Source organism: Chelonia mydas, chromosome 10 (genome assembly GCF_015237465.2).
Source record: "Chelonia mydas isolate rCheMyd1 chromosome 10, rCheMyd1.pri.v2, whole genome shotgun sequence".
Taxonomy (NCBI): Eukaryota; Metazoa; Chordata; order Testudines; family Cheloniidae; genus Chelonia; species Chelonia mydas.
The window spans coordinates 1,497,907-1,515,508 of NC_051250.2; the positions used below are offsets into that span (position 1 = coordinate 1,497,907).

The following is a 17,602-nucleotide window of genomic DNA, read 5'->3' on the forward strand; positions in this document are numbered from 1 at the left end:
CCCCCCTGACCTCAGCTTGCTGGGCAGGGGTGAGCTGATCCGAGAGGGGAATTGTTTCCAGGGGGGAACCAGCTCTGGTCCCAGGGAATAGATCTACTAAAGGGTCATCTCCCTGCTCCTCCCAATGTCCACACACAGCTAACACCACATTCCCCCTGGCATAATATGGCTTCATCATATTCACATGGTACACCCGGCGGTGGTGCGCCCGGTTAGACAGCTCCACCACATAGTTTACCTCATTGAGCTGCTTGACGACCTTGAAAGGGCCCTCCCAGGCGGCCTGTAGTTTGTTCTTTCTCACGGGGATGAGAACCATCACCAGATCCCCGGTGGCGTAGGCACGGGCCCGCGCCGTGCGGTCATACCAGACCTTCTGCTTCCTCTGGGCTCTGGCCAGATTCTCCCTGGCCAGGCCCATGAGTTCAGCCAGTCTCTCTCGGAAGATCAGGACATACTCCACCACTGACTCTCCATCGGGAGTGGCCTTCCCCTCCCACTCGTCTCTCATCAGGTCCAGGGGGCCCCTCACCCTCCTTCCATATAACAGTTCGAAAGGCGAAAATCCGGTAGACTCCTGGGGCACCTCCCTGTACGCGAACAGCAGGTGAGGTAAGTACCTGTCCCAATCCTGCGGGTGCTGGTTCATAAAGGTTTTCAGCATCATCTTTAGCGTCCCGTTAAACCTCTCCACCAGCCCATTGGACTGGGGGTGATACGCTGAGGCCCAGTCGTGCCGGACCCCACATTTCTCCCACAAGCACCGGAGCAGGGCCGACATGAAGTTGGAGCCTTGGTCTGTCAAGACTTCCCTGGGGAACCCCACTCGGCTGAAAATGGTCAGGAGCGCATCTGCCACGGTGTCTGCTTCAGTGGAAGCTAAGGGCACTGCCTCGGGGTAGCGGGTGGCGAAATCTACCACCACCAGAATGTATTTCTTCCCCGACCGGGTCGTCTTGCTGAGAGGCCCCACGATGTCCATGGCCACCTTCTGGAAAGGCTCCTCTATGATGGGCAAAGGTCTCAAGACCGCTTTCCCCTTGTCCCGGGCCTTCCCCACCCTCTGACAGGGGTCACAGGATCGGCAATACTGCCGGACCGTGGTAAAGACCCCGGGCCAGTAAAAGTTCTGTAGCAACCTCTGCCGGGTGCGCCGGATTCCCTGGTGCCCTGCGAGGGGGATGTCATGGGCCAGGGACAGGAGCTTGCGGCGATACTTCTGGGGGACCACCAGCTGCCTCCTGATCCCACAGGACTCCCCTTCCCCTGGGGGAGCCCATTCTCGGTACAGGAACCCCTTCTCCCACAGGAACCTCTCCTGGCAGCCTCTCCTCATGGTCCGTCCCACACTGAGGTCGGCCAGGTCCCTGAGCTTCCGCAAGGAGGGGTCTTTCCTCAACTCGGCCTGGAACTCAGCGGTTGGGGAAGGGATGGGGCCCAGTTCCCCCTCAGTGGTCAGGTCTAAGGCCTCAGCCTCTCTGAGCCGTGCCCCTTGGCGCCCCCTCCCCACCCGAGTAGGGTCTTGAGCCTCCGGTGTGGTACCCTCCCCAGGGTCAGGTCGCAGTGCCCCTCGCCGGCTCTGGCTACGGGTCACAACCAGAGCGGTCTGGGGGTCGCTTGGCCAGTCCTCTAGGTCTCCCCCCATCAAAACTTCAGTGGGCAAATGGTGGTGTACCCCCACATCCTTGGGGCCCTCCTTGGCCCCCCATTTCAGGTGTACTCTTGCCACGGGCACCTTAAATGGGGTCCCACCCACCCCCGTCAGGGTCAGGTAGGTGTTGGGCACCACCCGATCTGGGGCCACCACCTCGGGCCGGGCCAGCGTCACCTCCGCCCCCGTATCCCAGTATCCATTGACCTTCCTCCCATCCACCTCCAGGGGAACAAGGCACTCTCTCCGGAGGGACAGCCCCGCGCCCACCCTGTAAACCGAGCACCCTGAGTCCAGAGCCTCCAGCCCTCTGGCGGAGCTGGCCGGGGGTACTCTTCCCTCCTGAGCAGGTGGTAAGCTGGCAGCCCCCCTTTCCTGGGTCGCCTGCCCCTCGTCCAGCTGAGTCCCTACCCAGTTAACCCTGGGTAGGTTGGGTCTGCTCAGTTTATCCCTGAGCCCAGGGCACTGGGCCCGTACGTGGCCTCTCTGGCCACAGTGATAGCAGCTCAGGTCACGTTGGTCCCCTCGAGCGGGTCGGAGGGGCCCGACACCAGGCGTTCCCCTTTGGAGGGGGTTCTCCCTATTTCCCCGCTGGGAGGCCCCATGGTGACTCTCTCTCTGCATCGGGGGAGGCCTGTTCTTTTGGGACTCCTCCCGGCTACCCCCTGACCGACTGTTCACAAACTCGTCGGCCAGCTGCCCTGCGTGCTGGGGGTTCGCGAGCTTTTTGTCCACCAGCCACAGCCTCAGGTCGGAAGGGCACTGTTCATACAGTTGCTCCAGTACGAACAGGTCAAGCAGGTCCTCTTTAGTTTGGGCCCCCGCTGTCCACTTGCGGGCATATCCCTGCATCCGGTTGACCAGTTGTAGGTAGGTGGCCTCAGGCGTTTTACGCTGACTCCGGAACCTTCTCCGGTACATCTCGGGGGTCAGCCCAAACTCACGGAGCAGGGCCTGTTTGAACAGTTCATAGTCCCCTGCCTCCGCCCCTGTCATCCGGCTGTAGACCTCCACGGCTTTGGGGTCCAGTAAGGGGGTGAGGAACTGGAGCCTGTCTGCAGGGTCAACCCTGTGCAGCTCGCAGGCATTCTCAAAGGCCGTCAGGAAGCTGTCTATGTCCTCCCCCTCCTTCCGCTGGGCCAGGAAGCACTTATCAAAGCTCCTTGCAGTCTTGGGTCCCCCCTCACTCACCGCAGCCGGGGCCCCACTGCTCCTCAGCCTGGCCAGCTCCAGTTCATGCTGTCTTTGTTTCTCCTTCTCCTGACGCTCCCGCTCCTTCTCCTGACGCTCCCGCTCCTTCTCCTCCTGCTCATGTTGACGTTGTTTCTCCTTCTCCTGACGCTCCCTCTCCTTCTCCTCCTGCTCATGTTGACGTTGTTTCTCCTTCTCCTGACGCTCCCTCTCCTTCTCCTCCTGCTCATGTTGACGTTGTTTCTCCTTCTCCTCCTGCTCATGTTGACGTTGTTTTTCATGATCCTCCAGCTCCCTCATTTTCCTCTCCCTCTCCCATTCCAGCCGCATCCGCTCCAGGGATGGGGAGCTCCGCCGGGAGGATCCCCTGCTGGCTGCCGGGGTCAGGGTACCCTCGGTATTCGCTGGGCTTCCCCCAACCCCTCCCCCAGGCATAGGTAGGAAGGGTCTCGGGAGGTCCTGGGCAGCAGTCTGACCCCTCCCAGCCCGGTCAGGCCCCAGGGCCCACGCTGCATCCCCCGGGCGGCTTCCCTCAGGGACAGGGATCGGGTCATCCAAGCGATCCCTCTCCTCCAGCTGGGCAATCAGCTGTTCCTTGGTGGACCTCCCGATGCGCAGCCCCCTCTGCCTGCACAGCTCCACCAGGTCGCTCTTAAGGCGTTTAGCGTACATCTCCCTGCTGGCCACTCGCAGGCCGGGCAGCTTTCCAAGGTTTCCAGGAAAAACCCCTCGTGTGCCAGTCCTTCTTGAGGTCACCACCTCTTTGCCAGGGTCGAGCTGCAGACTCCTCCGCCCCTGGGACCGCTCGCTGCAATCCCCCGGGGGACCCTGTTACTGCAAAAGTCCTTCTCTCTGGTCACACACTCCCAGGGGTTAACTGCCCCCTGGAACCGTCTCTCTCTGAATCTTCAGCACACCTGGTCCCCGTCAATCCCCCTTCGTTTTACTGTTCCCCAGTCACTTACTGCAGGAAGCGCCGTTCACGGGGTGCAGTAGATCCCACCGCTGCCACCAGTTGTCACGGAGTGTGGGGGAGTCCAGGCCCTGCACCCCTCTTCCTGGGATTCACTGAGACTCTCAGCCAGCCAGTAAAACAGCAGGTTTATTGGACAACAGGAACACAGTCCAAAACAGAGCTTGTGGGTACACCCAGGACCCCTCAGTGAAGTCCTTCTGGGGGAGCAGGGAGCTTAGACCCCAGCCCTGGGGTTCCCTGTGTTCCTCCACCCAGCCCCAAACTGAAAACTAAACCCACCCAGCAGGTTCCCTGCTGCAGCCTCCGTCCACATTCCTGGGCAGAGGTGTCACCTCCCCCTCCCCCTCCTGGCTCAGGTGACAGGCTCTCAGGTCTCCCGTCCCCAGGGCACATTCCCAGGGCAACACTCCCCCCTCCCTGCTGCTTCACATCGTCACAATACCCATTAAACAGAGATGGATCGACCTGCAAAACTAGGAACCAGCTCTGGGTTTCAGGAATTTGGGGTGGTTTGGAACTGGGTCACATGAAAAGATTGCAAGCTCTGGATTCAGATTCAATGTTAAAATCTGGGTCTTTCGTTCAGGCTCATCTCTAGCGGAATCATCTTTGCCCTCAGGGAACATAGGAATGGCCAGGCTGGGTCAGAGCAGGGATCCCTCTAATTCAACCTCATGGCACCAACAGCGGCCACGCCAACTGCCTCAGAAACCCCATTATGGGCGGTATAGAGCAACCTGCCCCAGGGACAGCTTTCTCTACCCCTCATTAGTTGGTGACTGGTTATGCCCTGAAGCAGAAGGCCTTTTTGTGTGTGTTGCCTTTTGGGGATTTTTAATCCATACTAATGTAACTCTGGAAATTCTAATTACCCACAGTCATGTCCAATCCTTTATTGAATCCTGCTAAGGGTATTGGCCTCAGTGATATCTAGTGGCAATGAGTTCCACAGGCTACTTGTGTGCTGGAGGGGGATGGAAAGTATTGCAGGGATGGGAAATCATTTCCCATCCACTTTCCTTTCATTTGCTTTTCTGCAGACTGCGCAGAGGCTTCCACGGAGCTGCCCACAGTGATGTCTGGGTCTCTGGTGCGAGCTGTTAGGGTGAGTGTAGAACTCAGAAATGGATCCGTGGGGCTGCTCCTCGGTGCTCCGGAGCTGTGGGGTGGCAGCTGACACAGGGGCCCAGCACGTGTAACGCAGTCCAATGGGGAGCTTCTCAGCTTCTGTAGCAAGACATCAGCCAGTCCAGCCGCTTGTGACGTTCCTGGGACACCGTTATTCCTGGGTCACCTATTTATGTCAACCCTGCTTAGGCCTGGACCTACCCTGGCTAAGCTCTGTCGGGATGGAAAGTGGATGGGAGGGACAGATTGCTGTCCAGAGTACTCTCACTGCAGGCATTATTTTTGCCTTATGTTACATGGGAGGAAAGATCAGGACACTAAGTCAAGAAATGCCCAGGAGCCAGCCCCGCTCACTCCAGGATATACGGCCCTAACTGAGAAGGGCACATGCAGCTGCAGAAGGCTGCAAACTACCCCTACAGCACTGACCTCGAGCTGTCACAGCAGGCCAGCCCTTCGCCAGGGCCTCTGCAGTCTTCACAGCCTGCCCAGCACGCCTGTGGGGCAGGGCATGGCATAGTGCCCCCACCAGCCCACCTGGCCCTGCCATTCATGATGTCTGAAGTCTCCGTTTTGCCGTCTACAAAACTGGCTTTGCGTCCAGGAAATCAAAGCCAGTTACAGTGACAAACATCTGCCAGGATGCAGCCTGTCTCCATCTTGGCTTATAAAATCCCTGTCAGCGGGGATCTATTCCACTCAATTAATCTCCTAATCGTGACGCCCATCAGGAAAGTGCTGGGAGAGCAGGTCTGTAACACACAATGTCTAAACACAGCGTGAGAGCTTCGTTCACACACCCCTCTACTCACGGCTTGCCTCATCTTCATTGCAGTGAACGTACTGCTGGTGAAAGGTGCTGGATTGACAGCCCTGGATTGACAGCCCTCTCTTTATGCACAGAGCCCACGCAGCATCACGTGCATTGCCCTGCTAGCATGCTGCCACCCAGGCTCCACAGATCCAGGGGACTGCGTTCTCCGTGCAAACCGAGCCCCTCCAAGAGGTCCAGCAAGAGGGAATTGTAGTGATGACTTTTTTGATGCAGAGACCTGTCCCCTGGGAACTAGACTGAGACCTCTCAAACTCATCACAGATAAGCCACTGAACAGCTGCCCCCCCTCCCCTCATGACATGGGACATGGACTAGATTCATACAGACACAGGAGAGAGGCTCCACAAACCATCCTGCATTTGCTGTGCCATCTAATGTGAGCGGGTCCAGGCTTTCTAGCCTGCCAGTCAAACGGCTACCACCTGCTCCCTGACACGGGTATTTACGGAGCAAAATTGTTCTCACTTCTCAGCACCGTGGTCATCTTCCCTTGGCCTCCCCCTTCTCTCCAGCCCCTCTGCTACTCTGGCCTGCCAGGGAATCTCCAGCCGACAGTTGGGCAGGGGCAGAGATAGCAGGCTGGAAGGCAGGGACAGCCAGATGGAAAGAGGCTCAGGGTCACTTAACACAGCCAAAACCCCTCTTCAGAGCGTGAGCTGTGTGCACGGCGCGCTCGCCAACCCTGCCCCCGAGACGCGCTGCCCATTCCAGAGCGGGCAGCTTGGGCGGCAGCTCTGGAGGCTGGGAGCTGCCACGAGGCTCCCCTGGAGCTGGTGCAGGGCGAGGCAGATGTGCCGTGTGCTAGTTTCCAGGGGGGCCATGGGCATTCTGCCTCGTCTGCCCCAATGGCACCACACCCCCAATCCCCCCACACAGGGCAGCGGGAACGCTGGGCAGAGGTCTTGCCGGGCTGTCTCTGGGAAAGCAACTCCAGACGCACGGGCGAGAAAACCGACAGCGCGGCAAGTTGTTAAGCAACCCTGGCCCTGAACCTGCAGCAGGGCCGCTGCTCCCTGGAGGGAGGCCCTGTGCCTGGCCCAGGCTGAGGAGCCCCCCGCTTGTCCGTGCGTTCTGCAGGAGTCTTTCCGGGCTCCCTCCTTCAGACTCCCCAGGAGCCCGGATCCACCACGAGAGGGCGCCTGAGCAAAGCAGAACAGGGTGTGTTTTGGTGACAGGCTGCTTGCGACCCTCAGGGTGTGTCTACACTGCACAGAAAAGCCAGGGTTTGAGCTCACGTTCAAGCCTAGCCCCTCTTCCATCTACTCACAAATCATGCTAACCCACGGCTCAGACCCATAGTCCCAGGACCCACAGGGGTGGAGGGTCCCAGCCTACGTCAAGCCGGGCCCAGGCGTCAAGCCCTATTGCTCTGTGGTGTGGATGCAGCCCCAGTGGACTCATGCTCTGGGACCCCACAATCCCACGGGACACCGTCCTTTTCCTCTGGACAGTCAAGTTTCCCCACGCCGCACAGCGAACCAAGGGCTAGAGCCGCCATGTTTTGGGAGGGCGCTAGGAGGTCTGGAATAGGGATGATTACGCTCAGCCTGCATAGCGCTGTGTAGACACTGAAGCCCCAGGTGAACAAACCCAGGTCTGCCAACTGGAGTGTTATTAACCCTGGGCTAACGTTACAGCGTCAACAGACCTTGAGGCACAGAGTGTCCTTGCCTGGCCGGACCAGACCATACCAACCCCCTGGCAGAGACACACCCAAAACCACACTAACCCTGCATGCAGAGGGACTGGCCTGCACCAACAGCCACCAAGGCTGGCAGCTGCTGTGTCCCACTTGCCGGAGAAGGTGTGGGTGGGTGTGTCTACACAGCAGTTAAACCCAGGCTGTCTCCTGGGCCTGATCGGGGCTGGCTGTGGAGCGAGAACATGGCTCTGTTTGGGCTGGCTGAACCCCAAGCCCTTGGATCTCACGGGGGGGAGGGCCCTAGAGAGCCCAGATGTCTACACAGCAATGTTACAGGCCAAGTCCGCTGAGCCAGGCCAGCAGGGGGGTTAACTGCAGTGTAGACGCACCCCAGAGGGTTCAGAGAGGCTGAAGTGGAGGCTCCTGGGGTCCGGGACTGCCCGGAGAAGGGAGCCAAATTGGGAGCATCTTCACCTGACCCCCCTCCCCAAGGAGCTGCAGGTGGCTTGTGGGGAGCAGGGCCACCTAGCTGGGGCAGCCTAGGAAGAGCTGCGGGAGGTGTTGGGGGGGGAGAGGAAGGGCTGGGGGTGCGGGAGGAGGGTACAGGCCCTGGGGTGGGGGGCTTGAGATGCAGGAGGGGGTTCAGAGTGCAGGCTTCGGGCTGGGGGTGCAAGCTCTGGGGTGGAGCCAGGCGAGAGGCTCAGCGTACAGGAGAGGACTCCAGGGTAGGGCAGGGTGTTGCAGTGCAGGAGGGAGTTTGGGGTGTGGGCTCTGGGCTGGGGGTATGGGAGAGGGTGAGGGGCTGAGAGCGATGGCTTTAGGGTGAGGCCAGGGGTAGGGCGACCAGACAGCAAATGTGAAAAATCGGGACGGGGTGGGGGGTAATAGGAGCCTATATAAGAAAAAGACCTGAAAATCGGGACAGTCCCTAGAAAATCGGGTCATCTGGTCACCCTAGCCGGGGTGGAAGGTTTGGGTGCAGGCTCTGGGGTGGGGCCAGGATTGAGGGGTTCATGGGGGGGCTCTGGGGTGGGGGGTGCAGGCTCCAGTATGAGGTCAGGGTGAAAGTTTTGGGGTGGGGGTGAGGGGCTTGGGATGTGGGCTCTGGGGTGGGGCCAGGAGGAAGTTTTGGGGCGGGCTCCTGGCTGAGGGTGTGGGAGGGGGGTGATGGCTCTGGGGTGAGGCTGGGGGTGAAAGGTTCGGGTGTGGGCTCTGGGGTGGGGCCAGGGTTGAGGGGTGCAAGAGGGGGCTCTGGGATGTGGGGGCTCTGGGAGGGGGCTTCGGGCTCTGGGGTGACAGGTTCGGGGTCCGGGCTCCGGGCTGGTCTTGCGGTGGGGGTGCGAGGTTGGGGTCCGGGCTGGGGGTGAGGGGTGCGGGTTCCCTGCGGCTCGGGCTCCGGCGGTTCGTGGGGGCTCCGGGAGGCGCTGACGTCAGGCGGCCCCTTAAATAGCAGCGGCACCGCCGCTGCCCCGGCATTTCCCGGGGACAGAGGAAGCTGGAGCCGGCCGCTGGGCCCCGGATTCGGAGTCGCGCCCGCTGCGGGTTGCCGGGCTGCAGGAGCCGGCCATGGGAGCTGCGGAGCCGGAGCTCGGGGCGGCGCCCGCAGGCAGGGGCAGCGTGCGGAGCCCCCCGGGCCGCCCCTCCTCCTAGGAGCGGGACATGCCAGGGCAGCCGCCGCCGCTTCCCCGGAGCCGCGGGGAGCCGGGCACGGAGCCTGCCTTAGCCTCGGTGCGCTGCGCGCCGCCCGGCCCCAGCCCCATGCGCCGCCGGCAGCGCAGCGCCGCGCTCCCCGGCCCCATGGAGCCATGGCGTGCCGGGCGCTGAGCGGCCGGGCCGGGCCACCCTCTCCCAGGCTGACGCGCCGCTTCCTCTTCTTCTTCTTCACGCTGTCCCTGTCCGGCACCTACCTGTGCTATAGCCTGCTCCGCTGCGCCGGGGGGCCCCTGCCCGGCCCCGAGCGCCGCTGCCCCCCCGCCCGCAGCGCCGGCGCCAAGAAACTTCTGCAGAAGTCCCGCTCCTGCGGCCGGGGGCCCGGCGAGCCGGGGGGCGCGGCCGCCAGCCCCTGGGGGCGCGACCGGAGCGGCGAGCCGGCGTGGAGCGGCCCCCGGGGCGCGGGCCAGGAGGCGCCGCCGGCTGGGAACGGCTCCGGCCCCGCCAAGCTGGGCAGCAAGCGGCTCCCGCAGGCCCTCGTCGTGGGGGTGAAGAAGGGCGGCACCCGCGCCGTGCTGGAGTTTATCCGGGTGCACCCCGAGGTGCGCGCCGTGGGCACCGAGCCCCACTTCTTCGACCGGCACTACGAGCGCGGGCTGGAGTGGTACAGGTGAGCGGCGCCTGCCCGGCTCGGCGGGGCGCTGGCTGGGGCGCAGGGCAGGGGGCCGGCGGAGAAGGGCCCCGGGGCGCTGGGGGCGGGCGCAGGGCAGGGGGCCGGCGGAGAAGGGCCCCGGGGCGCTGGGGGCGGGCGCAGGGCAGGGGGCAGGCGGGGAAGGGCCCCGGGGCGCTGGGCGCGGGCGCAGGGCAGGGGGCCGGCGGAGAAGGGCCCCGGGGCGCTGGGGGCGGGCGCAGGGCAGGGGGCCGGCGGAGAAGGGCCCCGGGGCGCTGGGGGCGGGCGCAGGGCAGGGGGCAGGCGGGGAAGGGCCCCGGGGCGCTGGGCGCGGGCGCAGGGCAGGGGGCCGGCGGAGAAGGGCCCCGGGGCGCTGGCTGGGGCGCAGGGCAGGGGGCCGGCGGAGAAGGGCCCCGGGGCGCTGGGCGCGGGCGCAGGGCAGGGGGCCGGCGGAGAAGGGCCCCGGGGGCGCTGGCTGGGGCGCAGGGCAGGGGGCCGGCGGAGAAGGGCCCCGGGGCGCTGGGCGCGGGCGCAGGGCAGACGGAGGTGCCCAGCCAGCGGCTTAGCGGCCGGACTGGGGCTGCGCGCAGGGGCGGCGGAGGGGCCCTGCGGGGCCGGCTGCCGGGGGCCCCTTTCCCCGGGAAGGTCTGAGTTGGTGGCTCCCTGGACCCTTCCCCCCTGGGGCCGGACCCGCCGGCGGAGCAGGGAGCCTGGTCCCGGGCCAAGCCTGTGACCGCCCCGCTGGAGCCCAGCGACCCCTGCGGCCACGGGTCCGCTCGCTCCGGCCCGGGTGTCCTGCTCGGTCCCCGGGGAACGGCCCTTGGGCTCCCGGTGCCCCCTGCCCGGACCCGGGGCAGCTGGAGGAGCAGCCCCGCTGGCCGACCCGCCCTGCCCTCCAGCACCCCGGGTCGGCGCGGAAAGGGGCGAGCCCGGGGTGCCTCTGGGCCCGCTGCACCGTGAGCCGCCGGGCTCGGGAGCCGTGGCCGTGGAAAGCGGGGTCCGTGCAGCTCCTGAAGCTGGGCGAGGGCTGGATCCCTTGGACCCCCTGCAGGACCAGCCCGGGGGTGGGCTTCAGGCGGCGGGGGGGCGTTGTACTGGGGCCCACGTGTGCTGGATTGAGACGGGGGGACCCGGCCCTGTCCCCCGCACTCTCCCCATTCCAGCCCCGCTGCCCCTAGCGCCCCGCCAGTTCCCCAGGCTGGGGGGGGGGGCGAATCACCCTGGGCGCCCGCTGGGAGAGCCCAATCCTGGCTCACCCTTCCCCAGCAGCCAGCGCAGGGTGCTGCCCCTTGCCAGAGGCGGGGGGCTCAGGCTGGGCTCTCAAGGGGGCACACAGCACCGCCGGGGGCCTGGCCTGAGCAACCCTGTCACCCCCAGGGAGCCCGCAGGAGATACAGCGCTGGGCAGCCCAGGGGGCTTGGGGTGGGGGTCGGGGTGGGTCCCTCAGGCCCATGTTAGAACGTGAGGGGCTGGCCCCTGGGTTCCTACCTGGGGCGTGTCTGCCCACCCCACAGACCATCAGCTGCTCCCCCGCTCCTGCTCCCCACAGCGGCCTCGCTTGGGCCAGTCTGCGCCCGATTCGTTTCCCTTGCCCCCCGCTCCCGGTCAGTGCCTCTCCCTGCCTCCGAGACCCTGGGAGGGCTGTCATGTAGCCAGGAGGGTGGGGGGTGGTTTATCCTTGGGGGGGGGGACTCTGCCTAGCACATGGATCACTGCCTGTGGGCTTTCTTTATAAGACTAGCCCCCCCAAAGACCGGCAGAGCAACAGGACGTACGGCCAGGCGAGCGGCTGCCCTGGCCCGGTTTCTGTGCTAATAATTGATCGGTCCCTTGCTTGACTTCCCTGAGGTGGCTGTGTCAGGAAGCAGCGCTGAGCCTGGCTAGGGGCAACGCTCTTATTGCTGCCTGTTGGAGGATCAGAAAGTCCCATTGTGCTTATGTCTGTTTCCAGCTGTGAGGTACACCAGCCACACCCCAAGGCGCCCGAGGGTTTTAGTCTGGGTGAACACCCCATGGCTGTGTGGGGAGGCTGGGGCGCTCGCCAGGCAGCAGACATGGAATGCCCAGCGCATTCTGTAAACTAGTGCCAAGGGGAAGGGACCTTCACAACCTGTATGGCCCGTTCTCGGGCAGACTGCCCTCCAGGAGACCAGTCCACCGCCTCGGTGGCCACCGTCCTACCACCCGTCTCTTGCTCTCGAGCGGCCCCGAAACCTGCTGCTGCTGCTGGTCCCACAGAAGTGCAGCCTCTCGTGCACTCTGTCCGCTTTCTGAAATCAAACGCGTGTAAAATAGCTGAGATCTCTAATAAATCAACCCTTAGAGGGTAGTCCCTGCATCTCCAGGAAGAGACGGGGGGGGAAAGTAATTTATTTAAAAGGCTTTCTTGTAAAATGTGGAGGCTCTAAGAGATACCAAGCCATTCGGTTTCTGGGTGTTGGATAAGAACAGCCTGTGTGTGGGTGCGACCCCCGCTCCTCTGCGTTCAGAGGCCAGCACAGGCCCCTGCCGTTCAGTTGGACGGTTGCCAGGCTGTTCTCCGTGCTTTCGGGGGTGGGCGTCTCTGATGGGAGCTCAGTGTCGTGCACCTGTTGCACAGGGCGTCCCTTTCTGAGACCCCGCAGGGGGTCACTGCGGTGGGGCTGTGTTCACGTCGCCCCTGCAGTCTTCTCTCTGGCGCTGTGGGGAGGGCTGTGCCTGTGAGCTCCGTGTCCGCTAATGAATCCTGCGGAAGGGAAGAGCTCCCTGCGCTAGTTGGTGCCCACAGGAGCCAGGTGGCTGGAAGCAGCCTTTGCAATGGCCCTGTGGGCGGGCAGCCCCACTCCAGTCCCACACGCCTGCCCTGCCAGCAACTCACTAATGGAAAGAAGCCCCCAGGAGCTGTCAGGCACGCTCGGGTGTCGAATGGGGGCCTGGAGGTATTGGTATTCTTCCACGGCCCACCCATTTGTGGTACCAAAATGATATGCCTCTCTCAGGAGATTGTGTTGACATTTAAAATATGGTCACATGGGCTCTGCTGGGCTCCGGGCTTGGGGGGAAGGATAAGCAGTGCTGTCTCCCACGCGCTCACCGTGCCAGCACGAGCGGTCTCACACAGTCATTTGTGTAGCTAGATCTTCATAACGAAACCCGCTCCTTCCGTATGGGTATTGATCAGCAGTGAAACAATTAATTGCTGAGCAGAAACTTAAATTGGGCGGCTGAAGTAATGCCCCATGGGGTGAATGGGGCAGTTCACCCTCAGAGCTATTCCGGCTCTCTGCAGCTTCGGCCAGGCATTGCTGCATTAGGTTGTACTTAGGCCAGGTTCTGAAGGGTTTCTCCACAGCCCTAGGGGCTGGAGATGCGCTCTGTCTTTTCCAGTGAACGCTCATTCTGGAGCACAGGATGAGCACTGCCACACCCTCCCATTCCGAGTCTGGAAGATCGGCCCCAGGGGTGATATACTGTGTGCAGCTGCTCAGGAGTTTCTTGACATTGTTTTTCATTAGAAAATGCAGACTTGTTGAAAGTGGCACTTAGTGTGGGGAACGTACCAGTTTTGATGATGATTTTGTAGAGAACGATTTGAGGCCCAGGATGGAATTTCTGGTCAAAATGGGAGACGCTCACACAATGGCTGTTGGCTATTCTGGGATCTTGATCTCTCTTAGTGCAAAGTTCAAAAGGTCTCTGTTCCATCCTGGTGAAGAACAGGCTAGTTTTGAAATAACATTTTCACCAGGTGGGGAAACCGTTTCCTGCCCAGCTCTAACACTGCAGGAAATGAGTGATGCCCCGCAACATGAGGGACGGGATGGTAAGAAAACGGGGCCTGTCTCAAGTCAAAAACAAGTGTGATCCAAGGATGTATCAAGCGAGCTATTTCCAGTAGCCATAGGCAGGTATTAATGCCATTGTATCAGGCACTGGTGAGACCTCTTCTGGAATCGTGTGCACAGTTCTGGTCACTCACATTCAAGACAGATTAATTCAGACTGGAGCAGGTGCTGCGGACAGTTGCTAAGAGGATCGGGGAAGGAAGAGCCTGTTTTAGGAATGGCGAGTAAAAGATCTTGGCTTGTTTGCCCTACGCAGGCTGAGAGGGGATCTGCTTGCTCTCGATAAATGCACCAGGGAGCGAGAAGAGCTGTTGAAGCTAGAAGACAGTGTTGGCACAAGAACACAGGAATATGTTTAGGCTGGAGATGCTAAGAAGGTTTCTGACCTCAGAGGAGTGAAGTTCTGGACCAACTGCCCAATAGGAATAGTGGGGAGCAAATACCCTACATAGTTTGAAGCTGGAGCTTGGTAAATTTATTAAAGGGATTATATGACGGGATTGTCTGAAATAGCCAGGGACTGGACTCAATCGCCCAGCAGGTCCTTTCCAGCCTTATGGCCTGTGTTCCTAAATCCACCTGCAGATCCATGTTCCTCTCAGGCTGGGAGCCACTGTCTGCATGTGTCTGCTTCTGTATCCGAGTAATGAGGGAATCTGTCAGTGGCTTGAGAGTTTTATTTTATTTTACTTGGTAATTCACTTTGTTCTGTCTGTTATTACTTGGAACCACTTAAAATCTACTTTTTGTATTTAATAAAATAACTTTTTACTTATTATTTAATCCAAAGTATGCATTAATACCTGGGGGGAGAAACAGCTGGGCATATCTCTCTATCAGTGTTATAGAGGGCAGACAATTTGAATTTATCCTGTATAAGCTTTATACAGGGTAAAACAGATTTATTTAGGGTTTGAACCCCATTGAAAGCTGGGCATCTAAGTGCTGGAGGCAGGAACACTTCTTAAGCTGTTTTCAGTTAAACCTGCAGTTTGTGAAACGTGGTTCAGACCTGGGTCAGTGTTTGCAGCAGGCGAGCGTGTCTGGCTCAAACAAGGTAGAGTTCTAAAGTCCCAAGCTAACAAAGAAAACGGGCTCAAAGGTGGTCTCAGTGCATCAGTTGGCAGCCCCAAGGGGGTTTCTGTGATCCAGCCTGTCACAGAGGGAACAGACTCGTGTTAATAATTTAGCACCACCATCTCTGAGGATGGTGATGGGCACTTGCTGAGCCGGGCAGTGCCAGCTCTGTGCCTGCCTGAGGAATGTGACTTAACCGTGCAGGGAGAGCGGCTGAACTGCTGCCCAGAGGCCTGGGTTTGTGCTCGGATCAATGCAGAGATCTCGTCAGATAAAACAATTAAATGACACTTCCCGGGTTTTATTAGATTCTTTTTGTATCTTACATATGTGCCAAAACGTAAGAGCACAGCTCGCTAAACTATAAAATGCTGGATTGATTTTACTCTCTCAAGGTGAAGCAATTAAGTAGACCCGTTCGGTGAGCTCTGTAACCTCAGCGACATGATTAGCTCCCCTCCCTCTGCCAGTAGACCCAGGGAAGCTAATAGGACATTTCATATTGACAGCTGGATTCCAGAGAAGCGCAGTGCTAATGTAATTAACCAGCCCAGCGTCCTTTATTACCTTGGATATTGCAGCTCTCCTCACCTGGGAGCCCCGGCGGGCTGTGCTGATCCAGCACAAAGGGGCTGGGGATGGAGGAGGCCGCTCCTCCCAGACCCTTGGAATACACCAGCTGCTAGCCTGCTGCCTCGTCCCTGAGAAATAAAGCCCCTCTTTGCACAGCCTCGTGAGTGTGACTCGGAGCACCTAGGCTAGGGTGCTACATGGTGTGTGCGGGGGGAGGGAGGGTCTAGAGAAGCCTCTGCTACAATCTAGACTGTGGGGACCACACACATCATGACTGTCAGAAGGGGGCTAGAGCAGGCTTCACCAGCCAGCAGGGTTCCCATCCGGCGCAGCCAGGCCAGGTGTGTCTCATGCATCTAACCGCAGTTGAGACCCCAGCTGGCTCCTCCGGGGCTTGGTCGGTAGCCAAGCCTTGCCTCCTGCTGCATGAGCTGCACTGGCTAGGTCTCAGCTGGGAGTCTCCCCCCTTGCTCCATCATTAGGAGCTGCACTGAGCAGGTCTTGGCTGGGGTCCGCCCCTTTCTGGCCATGCTGGCTGAGCTGGACGTCATCCCTGCTGGCAGAAGCTGGACTGTTCAGGTCTTGGCCAGAAGTTGAGTCCTTTTGGCCAAGTCATTGCAACAGAATGGAAGGACCCCGCGATCTGCATCCATCTAGCCCAGCAGTGGCCAGCACCAGCCACAGGAACCTTGTGTCCATAGGGGAAATTTCACCATGACCCTGGGCACTGAATGGGTTTGTTTGTGCCCTGAAAAATGAAGCTTTAAATCCCTTATCTCTTTTCATCTTATGTGGTATAATTGTGGATGTTCTTGCTGTCCATATAAAACTCTAATCCGTTTCTTTGAATCCTGATAAGATCTTGGCCTCTTGATATCTTCGGGCAATGAGTTCCATAGACTAATTGTGCCATGTTAGAAACAAACACATTTTCAATCTATTCTTTGGTTGCCTTTCAATTTAATTGACTCCCTTGTTCTTTTATTATGAGAAGGGTTAACAGGAGCGTCTGATTTCCCTTCCCTGGGCTACTCTCTATTTAGCACGACACTGTTCATAGCAAAGTAGATGATGTCAGGTTCTCATCCACACACCCAGCGTGTTTTATAGGTTACTTAATAGGTTTGTCTTCCTAAAGGCATTTCCATGACAGTCGCCACAGTGGTGCCTAAGCATTTGTTTTGGGTTTCAGGCCCTCTGGTGTAAGTGACCCAGAATGGGGTTTGATAAGGAGGAGCAGATGGCTCTAATGAAAACAAGAACCAGACATGGGACCTTCCACGAGACTCCTGAAGGGTCAGTTGTTTTTTCATTTCCATCCACCTTCTGCCTCCCCCTAGTGCAGTCTGAGATGGAGGTATCAAAATCTGTGTGGTGGATTAGACTCCTGATATTTCCCTCCCAGAGGGCACCAGAAATCTTGCTTCTCCAAACCAGCTAGTTCCACGTTGTGGCCTGTTTCACAAAAGGCAGCCTTTTCTCTGTGTCTTTTTCAGTGAATGGATGTAAGTTTGACTTGACCCTGATCCAGATCTCACCCTTCTCCTGTGGCTCCAAATCTCCACGCTGTATTAACATGCACCAGAGCTGACTATCTAATGACTCCGTATCTGCTGCACCCACGCCCTTCCCAATTCCCATCAGCCTCTTTAATCCACCTCATTAGCCAGAAATCCAATACCAGAGCGGTATTTTTGAAAGATCAGTGTTAAGACAGCAGAAACCAAATAGCCAGTGACTGGGGAATATTGATTCATTACCAATCCTGGTCAAAATATCTATTTCCCTGCCGCAAGTGTAGCAGGCCAATAACCTTCAGGACTTCCCAGAACACACGGAAGATAGTGCCATTTAATTTGCACTTATACTTGGAGCAGAGACTCTAATTCTGGCGTTATGGGGTTCAAAGTCAGCCTCTCTGTGACTCCTGCACATGCAAGATGCTCCAGCTGATGTGTGTTAGGAGATGGGTTTCCTAGCAGCCTAGGCTGCATGCGCACCCTGCTTCTGAAAGGCGAGCTGTGTGCTTTCTGGCTTCAGCATTCCCAGTAACGAGGCCTGCACGATTGGGACTTGCTGCAATGTTCTGTGGATGGTGTGCGAGTCAGAGTAGAAGCCGGGTGACTGCGTTGGCTCTGTCGGGCAAAGCGCTTGGGTTTCCCGCGTGTGCCAGCAGATGTGGCTCTGAATCCAGGCAGGGAGCCGGGCTGTTGGGTCAGAAGGTGCCATTGGTACGTGGTCACCTTTTGAACTATAACCAGTTGGCACTACCCAGAGCTGCAGAACATCGTCGTCATCCTGTTCCTGCCAGCAGATTCCGTCTAGAGATTTTATTCAACCGTGTCTGTTCTGACTTCAGGAGTTGCCGCACCAGAATAGACCAGC

General features: G+C 59.5%; 1 protein-coding gene across 1 annotated transcript in view; it reads left to right on the top strand.

The window, feature by feature from the left end:
- The first annotated feature begins 8,912 nt into the window (after positions 1-8,912).
- HS3ST2 (heparan sulfate-glucosamine 3-sulfotransferase 2) overlaps positions 8,913-17,602 on the top strand; it is a 44,750-nt gene continuing 36,060 nt past the window's right edge. Inside the window, exon 1 of the mRNA XM_037911008.2 lies at positions 8,913-9,743. Coding sequence (XP_037766936.1) covers positions 9,229-9,743 — 515 coding nt within the window. The 5' untranslated portion in view covers positions 8,913-9,228. The remainder of the gene's footprint in view (positions 9,744-17,602) is intronic.